Genomic DNA, 23,002 nt, shown 5'->3' on the forward strand with positions numbered 1-23,002 from the left:
AAAGCAAGGCCGGGACTGATAGGACGAGACCGGGGACTAATAAAAACACATCGAGAGGCAGGTCAAACGGCAGAATATAATCTTGCTAAAATGACAAGAATAAGTCTGTTTAACACGTCTTATCCCGCCTAAGAACCCCCCCCCCCCCTTTTAATATATGGGAGGGGGCTACCTGCCAATTTCTAGCTGGCCCCCCAGCCCGGACGCGGCGTTAGCTGGCTGAGCGATACCATCCCCTCCCGTCTCATAATTTAACAGCCTTCAGCTCGCATTTGCTCTCCTGTGGGGAGCAGATAAGAGCTGGAAGGATTTGCTTCTAAGCTCTGGTCTCGTCTTTGACTGGGGAGGGATGCAGTGCCGGCAGAGGGGCGGGGCCAGTGGCGGGTGTGTGTGTGTGTGTGTGTGTGTGTGTGTGTGTGTGTGGGGGGGGGGGGGGGGGGCGGGGGAGGTAGGTGTTCCATCTCCAAATGCCACACATGCTAATTAGCACAGCAGTTGGGAAGAGACACATAAAACATGAACCGATTCTCTAAAACAGAAATGCCCCCCCTCAGTCCCACAAAAACAAAAGAGACCCCCCTCCCGAGTGCCTGTGAAAACAGACTGTTGGCAAACAGTGACACAGCCGTCTTGGAAACAGACCCGATAAACCCAAATCTGCTCTGGCTTCTAACACCCTCTCGGCCGGGGGGGGGGGGGGGGGGGGGTCACCTGCACGTTTCACATACACTTTGGGTTAATCCCGAAGAACAGGCCAGATAGCATAGACCAGTACAGACTAAGTTTAAGATGAGGCTCCTTACAAGGTTTCACTGACACCGGGGATAATCCCATATGCTCCATGTGCGTGACGCGCCTCTCCAGAAGGACGCCTGCCATTTTTCTCTCCTTTTCCCAAAACCGCAGCTTTAAGTTTTAAAGTTCATAATATTAAAAACAAACACTGAACACAGTGTTCACCGGCATACCTGAAATAAGGAGCGAACGGCACTGGGGGAAGGGGGGCAAACGAAACGGCACTGGCACTGGGGGAGGGGGGGCGAACGAAACAGCATTGGGGGAGGGGGGGCGAACGAAACAACACTGGGGGAAGGGGGACGAACGAAACGGCACTGGCACCAGGGGAGGGGGGCGAACAGAACAGCATTAGGGGAGGGGGGGCGGACGAAACAGCACTGGCACCGGGGGGGGGGGGGGGGGCGAACAGAACAGCATTAGGGGAGGGGGGCGAACAGAACAGCATTAGGGGAGGGGGGCGAACAGAACAGCATTAGGGGAGGGGGGGCGAACGTAACAACACTGGGGGAGGGGCAAATGAAACAGCACTGGGGGACACAGTCAAACGAAATGGCATCCTTTTCCAGTAGGACTGGATGCCTGTAACCAGGTCATGAGCCATTAGAAAACCAGTAGAACCTTAAGGTCTCACGCTAACTAACTGCCCACGAAGACGGCCGGGAGGGGGTGAGGTAACACCGTGATGTTACAGGGGTTTGTGAAGGTGAGAACAGGTGGTCTACACGGCCCCCAGAAACATGGGGGACTCCCCTTTCTCCTGGGCGCAGCGGCCCGTGCAGAATCCCGGGCGCCACTTCAAAGGAGCCACTCCGCCGCGGACGTGATCGCGGAATCCCGTAACGCTTTAGGGGATCAGACGGGAAGCGGTGGAGCGGCTGGGAGGGGGCTGACACCGGCACGCCTCCCCCCGCAGCCGTCAGTGACTTCGGGGAGCCCACGAGTGACCGCTGTGTCGAATCGATTCGGGGGTGGCAGCGCCCCCGCCCGTTGATTCACTCTGCCAGCCCCTTTCACAGTAACAGGCTTATACACCCCTCTTTTCATATTTGCAGAGGCGATGCAGATTGAAGAGAAACGTCCCAGTCCGGCATTTGCCCGTTAAGCTGGGAAGATCTGCCCTTTTCAACAGAGAGGCTCAGATGTGGGGTTTTAGTAAGGGGGGGGTGAATGTGATCTAACGGGGGGGGGGACTCAGGGGTCTGAAAGAGCCGCTGGAGCGCAAAGACCCATCCAGGCCCCCCGGTGAGGAGCGAGAGCGGCTGGAGGTGAGGCAGGTGCTGTTGGCAGGAGCGGAGGGTGGGGGTGCGGGTTCTGTTTTACAATGACAACCTTGATTCACACTTCTCTGGACTGCGGAAGGAAACCGGAGTGCCCAGGAGGAGGTGGGGGGAGGGGGGGGGGGGGCTGGACAGAGGCTCCACACAGCCGGAGTCGAGGCGTGATCTGGACCTGGTGCTCAGGGGCTGCGAGCGATCAACAGCACCTCTCTGTTTGGGGTGGGGTGGGGGGGACATTTCAGGGTCAGGGTCAGAGACCAGCTCCCATCTGCGGCCTCGTCTGGGGGAGGAGGTTGAAGAGCAGGAAGAGGGAACTACAGTTTTAAAGACAAGTAATAATCACTGCACTCTGGTAAGAGGTATCCAAGGTAAAGTAATAATCACTGCACTCTGGTAAGAGGTATCCAAGGTAAAGTAATAATCACTGTACTCTGGTAAGAGGTATCCAAGGTAAAGTAATAATCACTGCACTCTGGTAAGAGGTATCCAAGGTAAAGTAATAATCACTGTACTCTGGTAAGAGGTATCCAAGGTAAAGTAATAATCACTGTACTCTGGTAAGAGGTATCCAAGGTAAAGTAATAATCACTGCACTCTGGTAAGAGGTATCCAAGGTAAAGTAATAATCACTGTACTCTGGTAAGAGGTATCCAAGGTAAAGTAATAATCACTGCACTCTGGTAAGAGGTATCCAAGGTAAAGTAATAATCACTGTACTCTGGTAAGAGGTATCCAAGGTAAAGTAATAATCACTGCACTCTGGTAAGAGGTATCCAAGGTAAAGTAATAATCACTGCACTCTGGTAAGAGGTATCCAAGGTAAAGTAATAATCACTGCACTCTGGTAAGAGGTATCCAAGGTTATAGCTTTATTATGCCATTGAATCGGACTACTGTCCTTGTCCCAGTATACATACACAGGAAGGAGATTCCGCTACGATTAGTGATACGGCTCCTTTCAGGTTGTTAGTATCGGCTTTTTACGGTTGACCTATTAAGTCACAGATATAAAAAAAAAATAATTAAATTAATAATGATGGGTATGTGGACAAATGAAGCGACACACAAGCTTTAATTGCGATCTGGTCAGAAGAACAGATTCAACAAGATCAGGATAGCATGACGAAGTATTTTGTATAATATTCTATGATGGCACGGTATTGGAAATTTTTCAATGTGATTTTGCTGTAATAAATATTGGGGTTCAACATAAATTTCTCACGAACAGCAAGGATGAAAAAGATGAGGATCATCTCAGAGGACCCACACAGCACTCATGCAAAAGCAGCGAAGGTAAACTTTAAACTGATTTTTAAACATATACTAGATAATTTTGAAAATGAATAAATCATTAAAATTGCAAAACTTCCTAGGTACAGAATGAAAATGTTTTAGCGAGACATAAACTCCCTGCAGTATAATACTCGTACCAAATTCAAGGAAAGATATTGGATGTGCATAGCATGCAATGTTGGTATTAATCTTGCCCGTCGTCGAGTCCTACTACAGCCATTTTTCAAATTCAGTACAAAATTCTCCGCCTGGCTTTGTGATGTCGTTTGACACCAGTACCAGTTTTTGCATCAGTGGAAAAGCAACACCGTGAAGTACCGTACTTTTTGGTACCTTCTTGAAGTACCAAAAGTACAGTACCTGGTGTGGAAAAGCCGGTCAAAGTCCGGGGGAGGGGGACTGTAGAGCATGCGCAGAGAGCCTAGGCCAGTTTGAGCCCGACTGATCGTATACATGCAGGAGAAAATCGACTCCCCACCGCATTGTATCTAGTTGTCATATTCCGACTTTGAAAAATTAGACTTTGTACGATTTCAGTCGGACTAATGTTTACATGTACTTTAACAGTTAGACTAACACTATAGTGATTTTCTTAGTGTGCATGTAAACGTACTGACTGTACTCTGGTAACAGGTACCCAAGGTAAAGTAATAATCACTGTACTCTGGTAACAGGTACGCAAGGCAAAGTAATAATCACTGTACTCTGGTAACAGGTACCCAAGGTAAAGTAATAATCACTGTACTCTGGTAACAGGTACCGAAGATAAAGTCATAATCACTGTACTCTGGTAACAGTTACCCAAGGTAAAGTAATAATCACTGTACTCTGGTAACAGGTACGCAAGGCAAAGTAATAATCACTGTACTCTGGTAACAGGTACCGAAGATAAAGTCATAATCACTGTACTCTGGTAACAGTTACCCAAGGTAAAGTAATAATCACTGTACTCTGGTAACAGGTACGCAAGGCAAAGTAATAATCACTGTACTCTGGTAACAGGTACCGAAGATAAAGTCATAATCACTGTACTCTGGTAACAGGTACCGAAGATAAAGTCATAATCACTGTACTCCAGCATGAGGTACCCAATATAAAGTAATAATCCTTGTATTCCTGACAGAGTTATCCAAGATCTGCATGCTAGTAAATAGCTAGTCTCAGACACCCCCACCCCTAGCTCCTGTTTGTACCTCTTCACACGCCCGGCCTGGGGGAGAGTCGTCACGCGCAGGATGGTAAACAGGCGCGTAAACCCCTCCCCACACGGGGGGGGATCAAATGCTTCCTCACCTCCAGCGTTCAGGTACACAGCAAGGGGACAGAGTCACACACTCCAGACACGGCCTGTTACCCCCACAACCGCCGCCCCCCCCCCCCCCCCCAAAAAACTGGGCATTGCACCATTGGCACGTTCAACACTGCAGCCCTACAGCAGTCATCTCTGCGGATGGTTGCCCCGACCCACTCCCCCAGTAATGTGTTCACACCTGCCGAATACAGACACCCCTGGAGAAACACCCCCCCCCCCCCCCCTCCACACAGGCAGTAACACCCCCCACCCTCAGTCGACCCGAACGGCTCGTGGCAGCAAAAAGTCAGAGCTGGGTGCTGACAGACAAATAAACCATCACCCCCAAAATGATGTGTTTCCTGTGTACACCCCTGAGCCAGATCCCCCCCCCATGCTGGAAAGGTCACGGCACAAAGGCTCTGACCCACCAGCGTCTGCTACAAAGCCATCCGGATCATTCTCCCCCCCCCCGACACGAGGCCTTTCATTACCCCCCCCGTGTGAGCGTGACCTTTACTGGGGAAGGGAGCACACACCCCACCCTTACTCCCAAATTACCAACTACGCAAGAACAGTAAAGTTACTGGTTTCGGCACAATGAAGTGCTAAACACAGACCCCCCCCCCCCCCCCCCATGAAGGTTGAGGTGACAGGCCAACTGACACTGTGCTGAGCCGGAGGCGACCAAGACCGAGGTAAACCGGTTTGGTAAAAACGGCCAGACTCGAGGAATGTGCAAAGAGCCCAGTGAAAATGTCAGGATGTGATTTGATTGATGCAAATCTTGAGTGAACAAACCGGTAAATACCACGACGATGCAGCGAACAGGCCTGCGAGGGTCTGGCTAGATCAGGCGTCGGTGTGGATGGGTGGAGACAGGCACATGCGGGGCAGCGTTTGGCGCCGAGACTCCCCCTCCCCACCCCCACCGGTGGGATGTTCACCTTGCGGCTGGGCACAGACTCGTTAGCTCAGCGGGGCCTGGTGAGATCAAAGGCTCCGAAAAAGGTCAAACATTCCACTGAGGTGACAGAGCCCACAGACCTGGCCAGGCCCCCCAGAACCAGTCTACACCCACTATCCCACTCCCCCCATCCAGTCACCTAATCGCCCACAAATCACCAAAACCGAGGCGCTTTTGGGGGAAACACCCAGACTGCCTTTAAAACCCAACCAGCTCTTAAAAGACATTTTAAACCCCACAGGGATTCTGTGTGTTTATTTATTCATGTTGCTGCAGAAACACCCACCTGTGTAAACAGGTAGAAAAAAAAAATATCACCACCAAAAATCAGCCATGGATATAAATACCATTCACCAGGCCGCACCACATGATTTCACCGGAAATGTTTCGCGAGGCGGTGCGTGCGGTGAGGTACCGCTGAGGTACACGGGGCAAGCGGCCCACCAAGGGCAGCGGGATGCTGGAACCCTCCGCCACGTGCGCGCCGTCACGGTTTCCACGGCGAGCTGCAAGGCCGTAATTTCCGGGATTATATTTGGAAACTGCGGCGTGGCATTACACCGAGGGCCGGCGCGGCTCAGCCGGGCGGCCGTGCGTATGGCAACCGCTAGAGCGTCCATCTATTTCTGAAGATTCCGGACCATCTACTTCTGAAAATGGGGGGCGGGGGTATGCATCCATTTTATACATGCTGGGTGGCCCCCTGTCACTGTGAAAAAGTGACATGCACCAAGCCACGGCCAGACACGTGCACGTGCGTGTTACGCATGTGTGATGACGTCCACGAGGTCCCCGGATCGGGGCCTGCCGGAGGTGAGAATGAGAGCAAGTGAAATGGATGCCTATTGGCTGAAAGGTCGCCATGGGAGATTTCGGACGTCACAGGGTGGTAGACTGTGGCACCGGGGACGGCCTGGTGCACGAGAACCCCCTCTGGAGCCGGTAATTATGTTTTAAGGTTGCTCTGGCGCTCACCCCCAACCTCCTACAGTACTTTTGCAGACTTGTTTAATGGGCAGTTCTGCTGAATGAAGCAGCTACAGCACTTAAAAACAAAAATGGGTCACACCTCGATAGCACAAGGCCCTCCACAGGATTCTGGGTAAGGGGGTGGTCACAGCCTCACACAGACTGGGCCCCAAATCAATACTGTAGAAGCGACTTTGACGCATTACCCATAAGCCACCACTGCCCTCCCTCCACCCTCCACAAATACACACAGTTCCCCGCCGCCTCTCCACCAAACCGCCGCAGCTTAGCACAATCTGACAGATAAACTCGTAAGACACTAAACAGCTGCTTTTGCAGCACCGAGTCGCCAACTGAATCTCACGTCTCAGTGTTCTCTCAGCTCCCTGCACGCTTTACCTTCTCAGAGCCGAAAGAGGCCGTTGGCCCCGCCTCAACATAATACCCTCCAATCAAACACCAGTTGCCTATGGCTACAGCCACACAGTGGTGTTTCTTAGTGAAGCGCCGCCCCCGTCCGGCTCCTCAACGGGCCAAAGTCCATGAACAACTATCGCGTTTGGACACTGACGACGGTACATGTGTAGATTAACAAAACAGTGAAACCTGTAAAACACCTGTGCTGGTCATGTGACACCGGTCATGTGACACCATCCAAACATCATGACACCAAACCGGAAAAAGAACCTTCTGGATAATCCCACTCCATGCCTGCAAATCACCCAGCACTCCAGATGACAGCAAGATCATATCAACCAGAGAGAGTGTTGGAGTCTCAAGCAAAGTCCTACAAAATGTTTGTTCATTCGCTACACTAAACGAAACCTGTTAGATTGACTAAGACAAATATCAAAACATCCACCGTCTACAGAATCACCCAAGAGGTGGTGGAATGGCAGACCAGTTGAGTATAAACAGTTACAGTCATGGAGTATTCAGCTGGTTGGTTGAAACAAAATCTTGGTCTGGATTTTTACTTTTTGGACCCAAACTATCCACCTCTGGCAGCTTGTTTGGCTTGGCTATTGAGAAGCTGGATTAAGTCATCTTGACCACGTGACTTATCTCACTGCAATGAGCCGTTCAGCCATGGGGCCCCCAATCCATGCTAATACTGCGTCTGAAGACTGACCATGTCAGCATGAAGGCTGTTCGCCTTCAGCACCTAGTCTCCTCTTGGGCCAAATCATACGATCTCTTCTCAAATTGGGCGACACCACAACGCATCATCACGATGCCGAATTCGCTGGCACGGCGAGCGGCTCAGAAAACGCCCGCACCCTGCCGTGAACCCTCCCCACCTCGGCCTGACACTCGAGGGCGGCTAATCGGGCAGCGTGAGGCCACTTCTGAGAAACTCGAAAGGGCCGAGGTCACCTGAAGCGCTGGGTGAGGTCGGCCCGCATCCCGTGGCCCACCCCACCGAGCGGGCGGAGCTCAGGGGCGCCTCCCCAGAAGCTGGCCCCGACCCAACTTCCCTGGAAATGCTTATCACTGCGATTCTTTCATCATAAGCAGGGGACCAAAGGAGTTGAGGTTGATATTTTGACTGCTTGCTTGATGACTGACGTCTAGGGGATGAGGGGGCCCATCAGTCATATTGCCCAGGGCAGCATATTCATTGAAATTATGCCCCCACCGGGCCTGACACTTTCCTGGCTCTATCAATGCACCCACCTCCATGCCACCACTGGATACCTACGGAAAGCAGGTGTCTACTTCATTATTCCTACATGAATAAAACTGGAAGTGTTTCTTTTTCCCTCAGAAGCTTCCATCACTGCAACCACTGTTCTGTCATGACCAGACCTGTGACTTATGAAGCTTGATTTCCCTCTAAAAAAAAAAAAAAACAGAAAACAGAAAACAGGACCCCATGCACATTAGTTTACGTGCCAACACGTCGCTCTCGCCGGCACATTCGCCCACAGTCGCTGGGCTCCCGTCTCGAGAGGGACAGGCACGTGGTTTAATTACGCACCAAGGCCTCCCCAGGGCTATGCGCCGCCTCGCCGGCCCATTCCGTGAACGGACGACATTTCGTTTTCCATGGAAATTAAGAAGCGAAATTCATTAAGCTTTTCCAGAAGTTTCCACTCATGGTTATATTACAGGGAAAAAATTTTAAAAAAAAACTCTACTATATACCGTTAGACAGGAATGCTTTAATAACCTGAAAATAAAATACCATCCATTGGCATCACTGTCATTCTCTCTGGCATTTGGGGGGGGGGGGGGGGGGGGAGTCTAACAAGTCAAACTAGCCAGCCAGAACCTCAGCAGTTCATTGTCAGTCACCTCCCTCATGAGGGAGAAGCAGAAACAAACCAACCCAGGACAATGGGGAATATGGGTACATCTGCAAGTGTAATTACCACATTGTGGGGCGATTTTCTGCTCCGCTGGACGGCACGACTGCCCAGTTCCTCGACACCCCCACCCCGGGTTCCCCGTGACAGAACAGGCGGCACGCTAGCGGGATTACAGGCCACCCCCCCTCATCCCTGGGCTGCCCCGCCCTTCCACCTCGGGGCCAGGTAACAGACCCCCTAATCTAGCCTTGCTGAATTACACATAATTGCTCCAGCGCTGTGATTCATTTCAGCACAGAAGAGGAGGAAGTGGGGGGGGGGGGGGATTATAGGGACCCCCCCCCGCCAACCAATGACACCCTCCCTCTCTCCCTCCCCCCCATCTCTCCAGCTTCAGTGAACAGCAGCCAAGGCTCTCCGGCTAGTAGGAGGCAGGAGGCTTTGAAGAGATCAAAGCGGAGGCCGCAAGCAGTTGCATGCCCTGGGAATACGGGGGGCTTTGTGCGCCCCTCAGCCCGCTTCCCCGGCGTCACGGATTGCAGCTGGATTGCATTTCGCTCCCCCACCCCCCCACAAAACCGACGCTTGGGGTTTTCACTCTGACATCAGCGAGAGAAAGAGAGCCCTCGCTCTGCGTCTAAAAAAACAAGGGGGAGAGAGAGAGAGAGAGAGAGAGAGAAAGAATGGCGAGAATCAGGTGACAGAGAGAAGGAGAGAAAGATGAAAGAGGAAGAAGGAAGACAGAGAGGAAGAAAGAGGGGGGTGGATCAGGTGGCAAAAAGAGAAAGATGAGAGATGAAGAAGGAAGAGAGGAAGAGAGAGAGAGGAGGCGAGAATCAGGTGACAGAGAGAAGGAGAGAAAGATGAGAGATGAAGGGAGGGAGAGAGAGAGGGGGGGGGAGAACGTACCGGCCAATTTTTATTTTCACAACTCCGTAATTGGGGCAGTTCAAAGAAGAAGGGCAGCATTTGTTTTCAATCGCGGGCTGATATAAAAGGAACGGCAGAGTTTTTATGCGTTTCCCAAAAATTAAAAACAGCCTTTTTACATATCCAAAGAACAGGCTTTTTTATAGTCTAGACCACACAAAAAGGACAGATAACTACCCCCCCCACCCCCGATCTTTTCCTACAGACGAGAACAGAGAAGTCTGTGTGTATGTGTGTGTGGGGGTGGGGGGGGTGGCAGGGGAAAAAAGGGTTTGATGTGGTCATAACAGTCTATATCCATTCATGTTCCATCTAACTAGCCTAACCAATCAGACCTGGTGGTTACGAATGTTTCTCCACCCCTTTACTGACACCACTAAATCACATCTGCACACCCACGACTGGACAAATATCGCCGTCAATCAAGTGTACCATGTGATGCTGAAAAACACGCCCACCATCATAACGAAACCCGACACCCAAAAAAACGTGCTGCCCGTTGCTCCATCAGGATGGTCCATGGAAGCCCATGAACCACGGAGGAACGTCTGCACGGCCCATTCCACACTGGCGGTCACACTTGATGGACGGCAGCTTGAGTTACATTTCAAGGTTCATTCTACTTCCATGAAAACCAAAGTAACTTCAGTACCCAAAAATCTTAACAAGCACGACGCCGGATTCAATAGGAAACGGGTCATTCACATGGTTTTGGTCAACCTGCTAACCATAAACCATAAACACCTTGTAAATATGCTACACTGTGCAGCATGAAGAAGAGTTCAGGTTCCATCAAGGATCTATTCCATAACTACAGAAGAGTGTTAAAATGTTACAAAACTGATGCCGTAGTTACATCACCAAAAACGGGGTATATAGAAAAGATAGAGGAACCACAGCAACATTCAGGCAAGCGATGGAATGCAGAGTGACGGAAGCTCCCCTGGTCTCCAGCAGGTGGTCTCATTCCTGCAGGATGGATGAGCTTAACCATAGTTCCAACAGTGAGGAATCAAGGAAACGTGCTGGCAGAACACGCCTCACGAGGTGGTGATGAAGACCTCCAGCTAGAGTGGCAGTAAACTGCTCTGCAGATTCACCCTTGGAGCCCGGAGCAGGACAGCCTGTGCTGACAAATGTCACGACTAGGTGCTGCTGTGGCTCAGCCATGTCACCAGCCATGTCACCCACTGCCGTGGAGACGACTACAACTGTTCTCTCTACAAGTCAACCAGCACCGAATCTACAAATCTGCTCACAGGGCGAAAATCGTCCACATGAATCAACGCAGTAAACAAGATCGGACCAGATGGTTTCATGTCATGTTCGGAAAACTATAATTATAACCAAGAACTTCCATGAATCAACTTCAAACCCAGTGCGATCATGGTGTCTAGACATATACAGGGTCTATCATGTCTAGTACCACAATGAACCATCATCGCTAGAGACAGAGTCACCACAAGGCAAGGCTTTGGAGACCTTCTGCTGTCCATGGAGGAATTATATTAACACCCTACTGTGGGTGACTCTCGGTGCTGCAGTTGGTGTTTAAGGGATCACTGTATGTCCTGTTCCATCGATTCCATTCATTGCCTCAAGGTGAGACAAACCGATTGGGCCTCTGATACTGAAAGAGCAGCTCGACACACAAGCTGAACATCACCCTATCCTCAAGGACACCAAAACACCCTAAGGAACCAGGACACATACAACCCCAATGCCCCACCCCCAACACAGGATACAAGACCTCTGGCTATCTGTACACGCAAAGCTGGTGTCAACCATCAGACTTAAGCCTGCATCCCTCCAGAGTTAAGAGATAAGCCTAAAGACACCACAAGCCAACTGAAGACTCTGTGACCGGCCAGTGGAGGAGCTCCTTCCTAAAGCTCTTCACGGGCAAGAGTTTCCCCAGCAGTAGCGGCAAAATCCCTTTTCATGAAGCGGGGCCTTCCCTAAACCCAACTGCCGTGTCAAACAGCGCCACGCATCTTGATGCGTCCATGCATGTGGTCACGGAAGCGGACTTTGAGGTTCTAGGTTCCGACTCCCTGCGCGGATCACATCGTCGCGCTCCCGAGAACCTACTCAACCTGAACGATGCCAGAAATCCTCCATGAACACGGAGGGCGGAGACGATACCCGGACCCAAATGCTGCGCGGACTCTTAGCGTTTAGCATCCTTTAGCACCCGCGTGTATAATACGCTGCATGTCACACCAAAAGTAAAATCATATGGAGCTCAAATTTAAATGTTTCACTCCTAGCCCAGTCTACAGAACAGACAACAGAAAAAAATATGTATATATATGGCATTTCCAACACCCTCTAAGATAAAGGCAAAACGTCGGCTATTTAAATATTGAACCAATCCAAGCCGGTGAAGGGGGGGGTAAAGTATTCGTTATGCTCCGTTTCTGTGCCAAAGTAATCAACCGAAAGGACCCACTGAGGCTCGCTAACCATTGGCACGCACTCTCTGAATCAACTCCGCATTTTCACACTGTGTTTATGGATGGGGGGGGGGGGGGTGGGTTGTTTAACAAACAAGTCAGAGGCACAACGTGTGGCTTGTTTAACGTTGCAGGATAACATTACCTCATTATAAAAAGAGATTAGAAATCAAAACGTCCCCCCCCCCCCCCCCCCCAACCTCACCACAGTGGGTGGCACTTCAGAGGAAGCGAAATACCCAATCCAAGGGGGGGTGGGGGGCGTGATGGTGTCAGGGCGGTGGGCAGCTCACTGGATTGAACACAGGCTGCAAACTGGGGACTCGATGACATGCAGGAAACCGGGTGACTATGAATCTACCAATCAGCACTACATCTGCAATGATCCATAAAAATATTTAATTAATGTTAAATAGAGGAATACAGTACTGGAAGGAAAAAAAAGACTAATTACCCAGAACCACAAAAAATAAAGATGCAACCATATTCAAAAGCAAATTCCAAGAGGTACTGGCAGTGAGACCAAAATAGCTGGTGATAACTGGTAACTGTCCGGATTAGGAGAAGTTGACCATTCACCAATTAATACAAGCCTTTGACGAGCGACTTTCACGGCATCGGACAGCTTATGGCTGCGGCCTGAATGAGATGCATGAGGACGGCAGACACGCAGGACGGAGATGTTTACATAAGCCACTATGCTAATTTTTCATGTAATTTATGTGCATCCCGTTAGAATGGAAACACCACCCCCCCCCCCCCCCAAGCCATTATTAATGCCAAAGAGTCACAGGGTGACCCATTTCAAAGGCGGAACATTCCAGACAAGGTCCCCATTATAGGGGCAGATGACATAGATCCGTCAGGGTCAAGCTGGACGTTAGTGTACTTCCTGAACGGGGGAAAAGTCCACTTTAAAATCCATATCTGGGATTGGGGGGCAGGGAAATTCCTCATCAGTCTGGTGGGAAACGTTCGGGCCGGACATCCCTGGAGCGGACGCTTGGGGTTCGGCACTATCCTGCTCGTCTCGGGCTTCCCCTGACACGTGGATCCGGGACAGACGGTCCGCCGGGGAACGTACGCGGGAACGTCGCGCCCGGACCGCTGGAAATCAATCCATCCCTCAGAAAGAGAGGGAAAACAGCCTTTGATCTTGACAGAGCGATTATCAAGGCTGGAGACTCCGCACATTTAATCGAAATAACAAGAGTCGTCGTAATGTTATACGCCTCCCCCAGAGAACACACCTGGCAACCTCCATTACGGCAGGTCCAGTAACAGATACATTAATTTTAATAATCTGACATTAAAATGCCAGGACTCTGATACATACGCGCCTGTCCATCTTGCAGCCGTACAGGGTCGATGGCGGTGTAACAAACCACAGCCATTAAACACTTTAATTCTGGCAGCCATTCAGCTTTGCAACCTAAACACAGCTCATGAAAGAGATGTTCGGTATAGGCGCAAATGCAAACCGACCCCTCCCACATACTGTGAAAAAAGCCCTGGGGGCAGAATATGCTCCTAAGCGACGCCATTAGCCCCGGCGCCGAGACTGGCTCACGCGGCACCGTCAACCATTTTGGGCTTTATGAATAACTGAAAACAGAAGCGGCAGATACAGAATTATCCTATGCAGTGGCTCGCTGGGGGTCACGTGACCAAGACCGGCGTCCAATGGGGCTCTGCCAACTTCTGAGCCATTAACGCAGCCCTCCTCCATGGCCCAACCAGCAAGCGGTCATGAGGACACCAGCAGCCACAGCGTGCCCTCGGTCCAAACGGGTGCCTGGCACGCTGGACCGAAAATCCGTCCCAGAGCCGACGCACAAAGACACACAGACAAAAGATCCGTAATGTGGCTGAAAGTTCCCATCACGGATCATAAGAAAGGAGAAATAAAGTGAGACCAAAAAAAAAAAGATCGTAATGCCTCTGTGACAGATCCCTGCACTGGTGGGGGGCGAGGACAGTACGTCGGAGGGGGGTGGGGTGGGTGTAAGACAAAAAGCACGAAGTGGGATTAGTGAGGGGCAGGTGCTGGAGCCCCCCGCTGGCTAGACAGGCACAGCTCAGGAGGGGAGAGCCAGCGGGGGTCCTGGATCATACTGGAAACCAGTAATACTCAGTGTGGCACGTGTGTGCTGACCAGTCTCTCTCGCAAGCCGCCGAGATGATGTGCAGACAGATTATGACAATTGTTACCGCAAACCAGCGTCAGTGATTTTTCTGAAGAGTCTATTAGTGCAAATTGTTGATATTTCATTAATTACTAGCAATATCAATTAAAGGGTTTTTAATGCAGTATTTATCATCAGTCATCCGCAGACGCTCGGGGTATGTGAGGCTAGAGAGCTGGGACTCGATCACTAAAGACGAGGGAGAACGACTACAGGAACCGTGGAACATTCTGGAAAGGAGGGCAGGACTCACCGTCCGGGCCATGGGCGGAGACAGCGAACCGTTGCTCATGAAGGAGTCGCCGCTCACGTTGGACATCATGACATAGCCCGGATAGCCCGAGTAGGGGTGGCCCTTGCCGTAGAGGTCCTGCTGGTGCTTCCCTGGAGAGTTATGGGAAAGATGAATAAGATTTAGGCACCTCTCAGGACCTTGGGTCGCAGAGATTACAACGTTGATCAGACTTTGGATGCGTTAATCGCACTGCCGCACCTCTCTGATATAACTCCCAAAAACAGAAGCACAGGTGAAGAGAAATCACCTCCAGTGTATTCAGTCTATGTGAAGATGAAGACTGACAGAAATATCACAAGAAACAGGTAGCAGGCAAAATTCTCAGCAGCGACTCTCTGGCTCATTATTTCCTAAACTGTTCCTTACCTCCATCTTCATCTGCCTTTCAGAGCAACCAGCTATATTATTACAGGGGACAAAGAGCCCCCCTGTGCCAATTAGGAGCAATTAAGGAAAACGGACAGATAGTGCCAAAACAGTGCCCCCCCCCCCCACGGCTTGTTACAACCTCTGACCCAAATGAGGCCTGCACCCCTCCAATCCATGGAAAGACTGACACCACAGTGCTGTGGTTGGTTGGGGAGGGGGGGGGGGGTGGTTGATGGCAGTTTCGTGAGTGTTGTTACAAGGGGGCCGTTAAGTTTAAGGGTGCCCCTTTCACTGGTGGGGGGCGAAGGGGGGCAGAACAAAAGGCGGACACGCTCCCCATCCCCGCCTATCCCGACCCACTTCCACGCCCCCATTCGGGGACGACAAAGGGATCAAACGCACTCCGCTGAGTGGCAACGTGCCATTAGTGACAACAGCAGCCGGTTTTTTTTTTTTTTTTTTGGGGGGGGGGTACTTCGTGGAGACGTGGGCAATTTTGTCCCCCATGACCCACGAATACGTAGGTGAGTTTAACACCCCTGTCGAGTTTGACGTCAGACTGACCCCAGACCCCGTCACTGCGAGACGGAACCTAACCTTATTCCTTCAACCTAAAAAATTTTTTAAATATCGAGGATGTATTGAAGGCAAACATGAACGTGGAATAAATCAAGCCAAAGACATGACTTGGATTATTGAGACGGCACAATTAAAAGCTAGTAACCCACTAGTTAGCTGATAAACATTCATAGTTACCACCAGACACCAGGCGCCACATCCAGGTATGGAAACTGAGCTCTCAAAAGACGAGAAAAACCGTCACTTTGAGGCGACCCAGTTTTTAAAAGCTTTAAAAAATGTAAATTCACAGAATGAGAAACACCAGCATTTGCGACAGAGAGCAGAATGAAGAAAAGAAAGTTTAAGCCCCTCATTTAAATGACTTTAAAGCTCTTGGCTATGGAAAGACGGTCAGGACAGACAGGGACCCCGGGCGACGTGAACGGGGCAAAAAACACCCTGATTAGCGAGCAGCACCCGTGCCCATGAGCCAATCAGGTGACAGCGAGCCCTGACTTAGATGCTATGTGGTTTAAACCACCTGAGTGGAGGGGGGGGGGGTAGAAAATTGTGAACCCCACCCCATGCTTCCTGCTATCCCTGAAGCAGATCAGACTCACGGCCTCCCAGATCTCCTCACTTGGGACAGCATCACCTTGCAGACTAGCGACACGGCAAACTGAGGACCAACGGCGCCGGGCTCGATGTCTCCAGATCGAGAGCAGCCCTGGCAAGCAGCAGCAGGTACACGCCCAACGCCGTGGCGGGGTGTGTGTGTGTGTGTGTGTGTGTGCGGGTCACAGCCGAGGTGCCGGGGACTCACCGTCGTCAGGGTGCTCCCTGTGTTTTTCATGGTATGCCCCCGGGGGCATCTGGGACTGCCGGGCCAGCTGCACAGGAGACACAGAGAAACCAGACATCTCAGCGAACAAGAGCAAGACACGAAGGGATTATTTAGCCAAACCATCATACCTGCAGGGTCCCCGCATTCTGTGTCAGGGAAAACAAAACAGGAGGGAAGCAAAACGACACAAGCTAAACAAAAACACTGTCCATGTGCTACAAACAAATTAACTTCCTTGATTTTATTTATCTTGCCGTCAAAGATTTACGGGCTTAATTATTATAATGCGCTGTCTGTCTGTTTAGTGGTGGAGGGATGGCAATGGAGAAAGTGAGTGAGTGAGAGAGTGTGTGTGTGTGTGTGTGTGTGTGTGTGTGTGTGTTTTGGTGGGGGGGGGGGGGGGGGGATCATACATTTCTCAACGGGAATTTACAAGACGACCTGCGTTAGGAGTTCACTCCCCCCCGGGGGCCCGCCATCCGAAAAAAAAGCGACTTCGGCTGATCCGTAATTAAAATTCGGTGCCCATCGTATTTTAACACTCAAGCCGAAATGTGACAAATTCCATTACGGGCACTTAATAACAATCCGCGCTGACAACTGTGTCTTCTGCGTGGAGCCGCGGCTCCGGCCGACGGGGGTAAACAGGCCAGGCAAGGTGTTTCACTGAGTGTTTTTTTTTTTTTTTGGCTGTTTACACTGCAATAGAGGAAAAACTTAACAACATCGCAGGGAAATGTAAAGCAAAGATAGATTGTGGATTAAGAACTGCATTAAAATAAAATGGAGAATTATTTAAAAGAGGCCGTGGAATTAATGCCAGATTTTTATTTTCTGGTAATAAAACAAAAAATCGGAGTGGTTACACTGGAAAGGTGAGGGGACCCAGGCACGGTATGTACAGCCGGCGTTATATATATATATATAAATCAACATTTTTTTCCACAATGTTTTTTGTATTGCATCTTTTTTCTTGATGAAAAAAAACATCGAGCATATTATATGGAAATTAATATTAACTCGTTAACACATACCCGGTAAGTGGGATAGTGCAATTTATTCGGAAAAATGTAGGCCTGCGTAAAATGCACAATGTATTTTCTTAATTTCATTGCACAAATATATTTGAAGTTTTAAATAGCTGTGCGGAAGCGTCATATTGTTTTAACTACCCAATCGTCCTGGGGAATAGCGGCCGTGTACTTAAGTCGTCGGGGCAAAGAAACCAACATATTTTCAGCCTTTCACGGTAATCAGTGTTCCAGTGTTTAAGTGCGATAATTACATTTTAAATTAAGTTACAACGGAAATATAGGATTCACGTTGTACTTTGTCAATAGGGCGAAAAACACCTTCTTGGTACATTAAAATCTATGCATAAACCAGTCATGCGGCAAAAAAAACCCCGAAAACGTGAATCAATGTATTTATTTTTCTAAGTAATGTCTAGGTCAGATGGTGCATCCAAATAAACGAGTAAAACGCACCTGGAAATAGCCTATTGCAATCGAAGTAATTTGTGCTGTTTTCCCCATTAATAAGCCTCTAAATATTAAAGCAAAAAAAAAAGTTTTTACCAAGCGACACATGGCATTAAAATACTTACGTCGTGACTGTTGCTGTTCGGGCTAGTCTCGGACTCGTTTACTAACGAGGACTTGATATCCGCTAGGTCGCCCTCCTCCTCCGAGTGACTTATTTCGGCGAAGATCTGCTCTTTCTGCGGGTCTCCCTCGTCCTTGAACGGGATCATCTCGTCCGTGGCGCAGAGCTCGGGATCTCCGCCGCCAGCCAGCTGTGGCATCTCGGCGCAGATGAAGTCAGTGCGCCCGGTAAGGCACCCTTCGCGGGGGGAGAGCGGGATTAAAGCGTCGCGATGTCCCGAACCCAAACCGGTATCTTGCAGCGTGAGTCAGCCCCCGGCAGCACGAACTCCCCGGCTGCCTGTTTTGACTACAGCAACAGGATACCTGTATGTTTTGGCTTTGTAAAAAATATTATGGATTCTCGGTACTGCTCAAAAACACAGGAAGCCCAACACATCTGATGATGTTATCTTTCTGGTACTTTAGTACACGCTCATTCTTCAGGTTGTTTCTCAGATATCAAAAGTTAACCACATCACAACTGCTCAAATAGCCAGAAATTGAAGGAAACCACGCTGCTTTTCTCCCGGTAAGAACTTCGTGGAAAATAAATAAACAAAAAAGGCGTATAAAAGTGAGTGGATCTTCATATATTTCCCCGTTTAGTGTCCACACTGCGTAACGTCTTCCCGGTGGAGAAAAATAAACAGGAAAGATTTAATTGCGACCTGCCCAACGCGTGTTAACTCGTAAATTCACATTAAATAAATCTTTTAGTCCGCTTTCCCCGGCTTATTTGCGGCGTGGCGAGCATCTGCTTCTGTTCTTCAACTTTAAATACATCCTTGATCTGAGAGAAAAAAAAACTTTATATAATCTGAGAAGTGTTAAGATCAGACGGGAACGAAAAGAAAACTTGAAGATTGCGTTTCCGACGCGTCGTAAAGCGGGTCCAGGCTGGGGCTCCGCTCCGTGAGTAATGTGGCGTCTCTGCGAGCGTGTTTGTAATGTAGCTCTCCTTCCCCCTCCTTTCCCTCCTCCTCTTTTTTTCTCCTTCTCCTCCACGATGCTCCGTTCTGCCGTAGCTGCGAGGGCGCAGATGAAAGACAAGCCGCCGTCGTGATTGACACCGCACCGATTGACGCTCCTTGAAGCGCCGGGAGAGAGAGATTTATACGCCGCAAATGGGTAGACTGCTGGGGGAAGCACGGGGCGGGGGCGGCGATGTATATGAAGCCGACACCGGGCTGTAGAAATACTTACGACTGGGATGTGAAAAGAAAAAAAAAACTATATTAAGTTAGGATGCTCAGGCGGACTTAGGGCAAGAAATAAGTAGATGCGCACGGACTGATTCCCATTTATCACGGGTGGTTACCTGGCGTTTTGCAACTCGAGGCACCGTGGGAATCGGATGGTCTGAACACACAACACTTGATAATTTATCCGGCGTCGTGTGAACTGTGTTAATTTCGCTCCCCCCACCACAAAATCTTAGCAATTCGTAAGCAAAGTATTGACGCGAATCAGAGTATTTTATATGCCCTAAAGTCATAGAGCTTGCTTAAGAGATGCTTAAACGTATCATATTTCTAAAACAGTGAATTATTTAAAAATACATTTAAACCTATTCACTTTGTGGTTTATTAATCCTTACACACAATACTAATTCAGAACACAATTTTTGTTTAATCATATTTGGATTATTGTTTAATAAATCCTTTGTGCTCAGTAGTCATCTTCTGTGAAAAATGAGAATGCTGTATTACCTACTATAATAAAATATTCCCAGAAAAATTTGCTACGTATTATTAAATCTACACAAGTAGGACTTCTTTATTGTTGTTGCTTGTTTAAGCCGTTAACTTGCAATTCAGTGGAAGAGATATTTATCTAGACAATTCCAAGACATTTTTAAAACTGTAATTGCGATTAGCTATTAGATATTTCATTAATACATGTTTCAGACAGCGTATTGTCGAGGGAAAACAGGGGGATTTATGTAAACAATACGGTGTTGTTGTTTTATTTTTTTCATTTTAAATACATCTAAAATCTTGTAAACATTTCTTATCGAAACTGTTTGAGTTTAGTGCAAATATCAACACGGTGCCATAGTCCCGGTTATTATTGGTGAAATTATGAAACTGTGATTGATTTGATCTTTACGTGCTTCAACCAACGTGTATTAATTTTGCTGTTAATCTAAACATCTCAAAAAGGAACCAAAGCCTTTAAAATCTCGTTTTTGCTACGAATTCCAGTAGAAACGTCTGCTTAAAGGGGAGCTCCTTTTTCCTCCGTAGTGTCTCCTGGTCCTTCACCTGTTCCTCAGGAAAGTTTTTCAGTGCGTGTCGACGTCCTTTGAATTGAGAATTTTGACTTAATGCGGAACTACCTACCGGGCTAGGGGAAAAACTGGCGGCACTTTCTACATACGATTTCCACGGGTATTCAATAAAAATGAATACAATTAAAAGTATATTCCATGGATCGTCATGGGGAAAACGGTGCTGTTTATGGTATTTGCCAAACATTGCATGAAGCTTTATTTACACTGTGAACGTGACCTTCTCGAAAATGTTTATTGCACCGCATTGAAATGTTTTCCGATTAACAGTATGTATTATATATTTTTGGTAAAACGGTAAGGAATTATTGGATGGATTAAAATGCATTTTAAAATAAATAATAAATATCTTAAACGCACAAACACAATTCCCAAATTATTAAAATAAGGATGATGTAACAAATACGAAGGAAACACTCAACAGTGGAAAGCAAAGTAATTTAAAATCGGAGCAAGCCGTCGTACTGCTGTAACAGCGTATTCTGTAATGTTTGTTCAGAATAACATTTGTTCCGGGTTTATGAAAAGGTAAATAAATAATGGCTGAGGGGGTTCTCCGTTGTCGGACATATTTGGAGACAGACAAAAAAAAATTAAAACCGTGAGGGGGACCGCTTCAGCGGCTAGCTGTGGAAAGATTGCGTGAGAATAACTTTAGAGTAGCAGGCAGATCTTTATAAAGCTTGGAGGTGGGGTTAGCAGGCGGAGTCGCGGTCGCCTTTGATCTCGCGGCGGCTCGGTCTTTCATCCCCGGTTTCCCCCCCCCTCCCTCCGTCTCCTTTCCCTTTGTATGACTAAATTTGGTAGGGACCTGGAGACGAGCCAACATTTCCACGTGTGCACTCATCCCAGCTGAGAGAGAAGGCAAGGGTTCTCTTCCGGGTAAGGAGACAGCGAAAAGATCAAAGCCTTGGATTTGGATCCGAGTGTGGATTGGAAAAAAAAATAGAACCACGACTGGCTGAAGTCCAAGGTGGAGCGGAGAGCCGCGCTTCAAATGAGAACTCGGGGCACAAATGAGTGGCCGGGAACCACCTCCTTACGGGAAACCGGTTTTGTTGTACCGTTTCATTTCAAAACAACATTTTCGGACTTTCTGCCATTATGGCCGTTCCAGTTTTCCGACGAACATCGCAATGTAAACACACTCTTATTAGAAAATTATGGCGGATGCCTCATTATTTTTATTAACAGATTTTTATTGCTCCAAGATTGACTTAGGCCTACACATACACTGAATCTTGGGGAAAAAAACTGTGTACACATTAATTTATGATTTTCTTTCCGGTTAGAATGACCTATTGTGCAATTTAAAAGCAACGAAGCGACCGTTAACCCACCTTTCCTACTTATACATTTCAAAGTGTCCAAACGTCCACATTGGATTTATTTTCTGAGCATATAAATAAAACATAAAATCCTGGGGCAGCAGTCTCACTTTAATAGTTTGAAAATTCAAAATCGTGTTGCTGTCTCGGTATTCTTTAGTATAGGCCTATAGAAGATCGGGAATAGCACAAACAAATACACATTGGATTTCAGACAGACTCCGATGTCCAAAACATATTTGAAGATGGTCTGCTTATCTGTAAACGTAAATTATAAAAAATGGCTGGTGCTGTAATTAACAGATCCTTTGCCATAGTTTTTGGCTCCGGTAAATATATAGGCCTATACCTTCCCTACCCATCGTGTGCAGACTCATCAATCGAGAAGATGAATGATGAAGGAGATTTCACATTATATAGGCCTGCAAGGCAAGCATGAGTAACAATTGCGCCAACTGTCAAATCTTGACCTTGGAGCCCCAGAGTTGAGATCTGACCAATGTCCCATACAACTCTCCAGTCCACCTTTTAACATTCGGTTCCAGAGCTTTTGTTGGAACGGAGGTGTAATTTTTCCACTATTTGGTGAATTCGTTACCCACCACGAGATGTGTAGAAACCTTTTTTCGTAGCTTATGTAAAGGGATATGCTTGTATAACGAATGTGCCGGACACCCTTTCAGAATATTTGGTTCAGCCTACCCACTCTACCAGCTCTCCGGAATATGATTTATTTCTCTGGAGTTTGGGGCGCCTTCTTTGTGGCTAAGGTATAGGACAGAAATAAATGCGTTTTCGAACTTAGTGTAACGAGGACTTGTATGGACAACAACGCATTTGCACAGCTGCGTTAAAACAATTCAACATGCATAAAACGCCCTGCTCTTACTCTACACGCTTGTTGACTTATGATTTTTATCTGTCATACCCGGATGGACGATTTCATGGGGAGGCGAGGCTCGCAGGAACTTCTGAGGGGTTTTCTTTTAGCCAGAGGGAGCGACACACCTGATTGGCATATGTTGCCTGCTGGTACCGACACCGCAGTTGTCAAATGAAACCGCGTCTTCTGAGGGCACTGAATGGACCCCTGCCCGCCGGATCTAATCACCACTGCATCTCCTCCCCGCCCCCGGCCGACATTCACAATAAGCTAAGCGTACACGTGCGCCCTGGTGCCAGTTGCCCGA

The 23,002-nt window shown here is 48.6% G+C and overlaps 1 protein-coding gene across 5 annotated transcripts in view; it reads right to left on the reverse strand.

Annotated features, from left to right (window-relative positions):
• Nucleotides 1-19,585, reverse strand: part of lef1 (lymphoid enhancer-binding factor 1) — a 32,092-nt gene extending 12,507 nt beyond the window's left edge. Inside the window, exons 1-4 of one of the 5 annotated variants that reach the window (XM_072707662.1) lie at nt 19,513-19,585; nt 18,155-19,399; nt 16,528-16,594; nt 14,733-14,863 (exon numbers count right to left, since the gene is read on the reverse strand). In XM_072707662.1, coding sequence (XP_072563763.1) covers nt 14,733-14,863; nt 16,528-16,594; nt 18,155-18,352 — 396 coding nt within the window. In that variant the 5' untranslated portion in view covers nt 18,353-19,399; nt 19,513-19,585. Of the gene's footprint in view, nt 1-14,732; nt 14,864-16,527; nt 16,595-18,154; nt 19,466-19,512 lie in introns of those variants that run through there. The other 4 variants (XM_072707665.1, XM_072707663.1, XM_072707664.1 and 1 more) reach the window with 4 other exon arrangements.
• Nucleotides 19,586-23,002: the final 3,417 nt, after the last annotated feature.

Source organism: Paramormyrops kingsleyae, chromosome 25 (genome assembly GCF_048594095.1).
Source record: "Paramormyrops kingsleyae isolate MSU_618 chromosome 25, PKINGS_0.4, whole genome shotgun sequence".
Classification (NCBI taxonomy): Eukaryota; Metazoa; Chordata; class Actinopteri; order Osteoglossiformes; family Mormyridae; genus Paramormyrops; species Paramormyrops kingsleyae.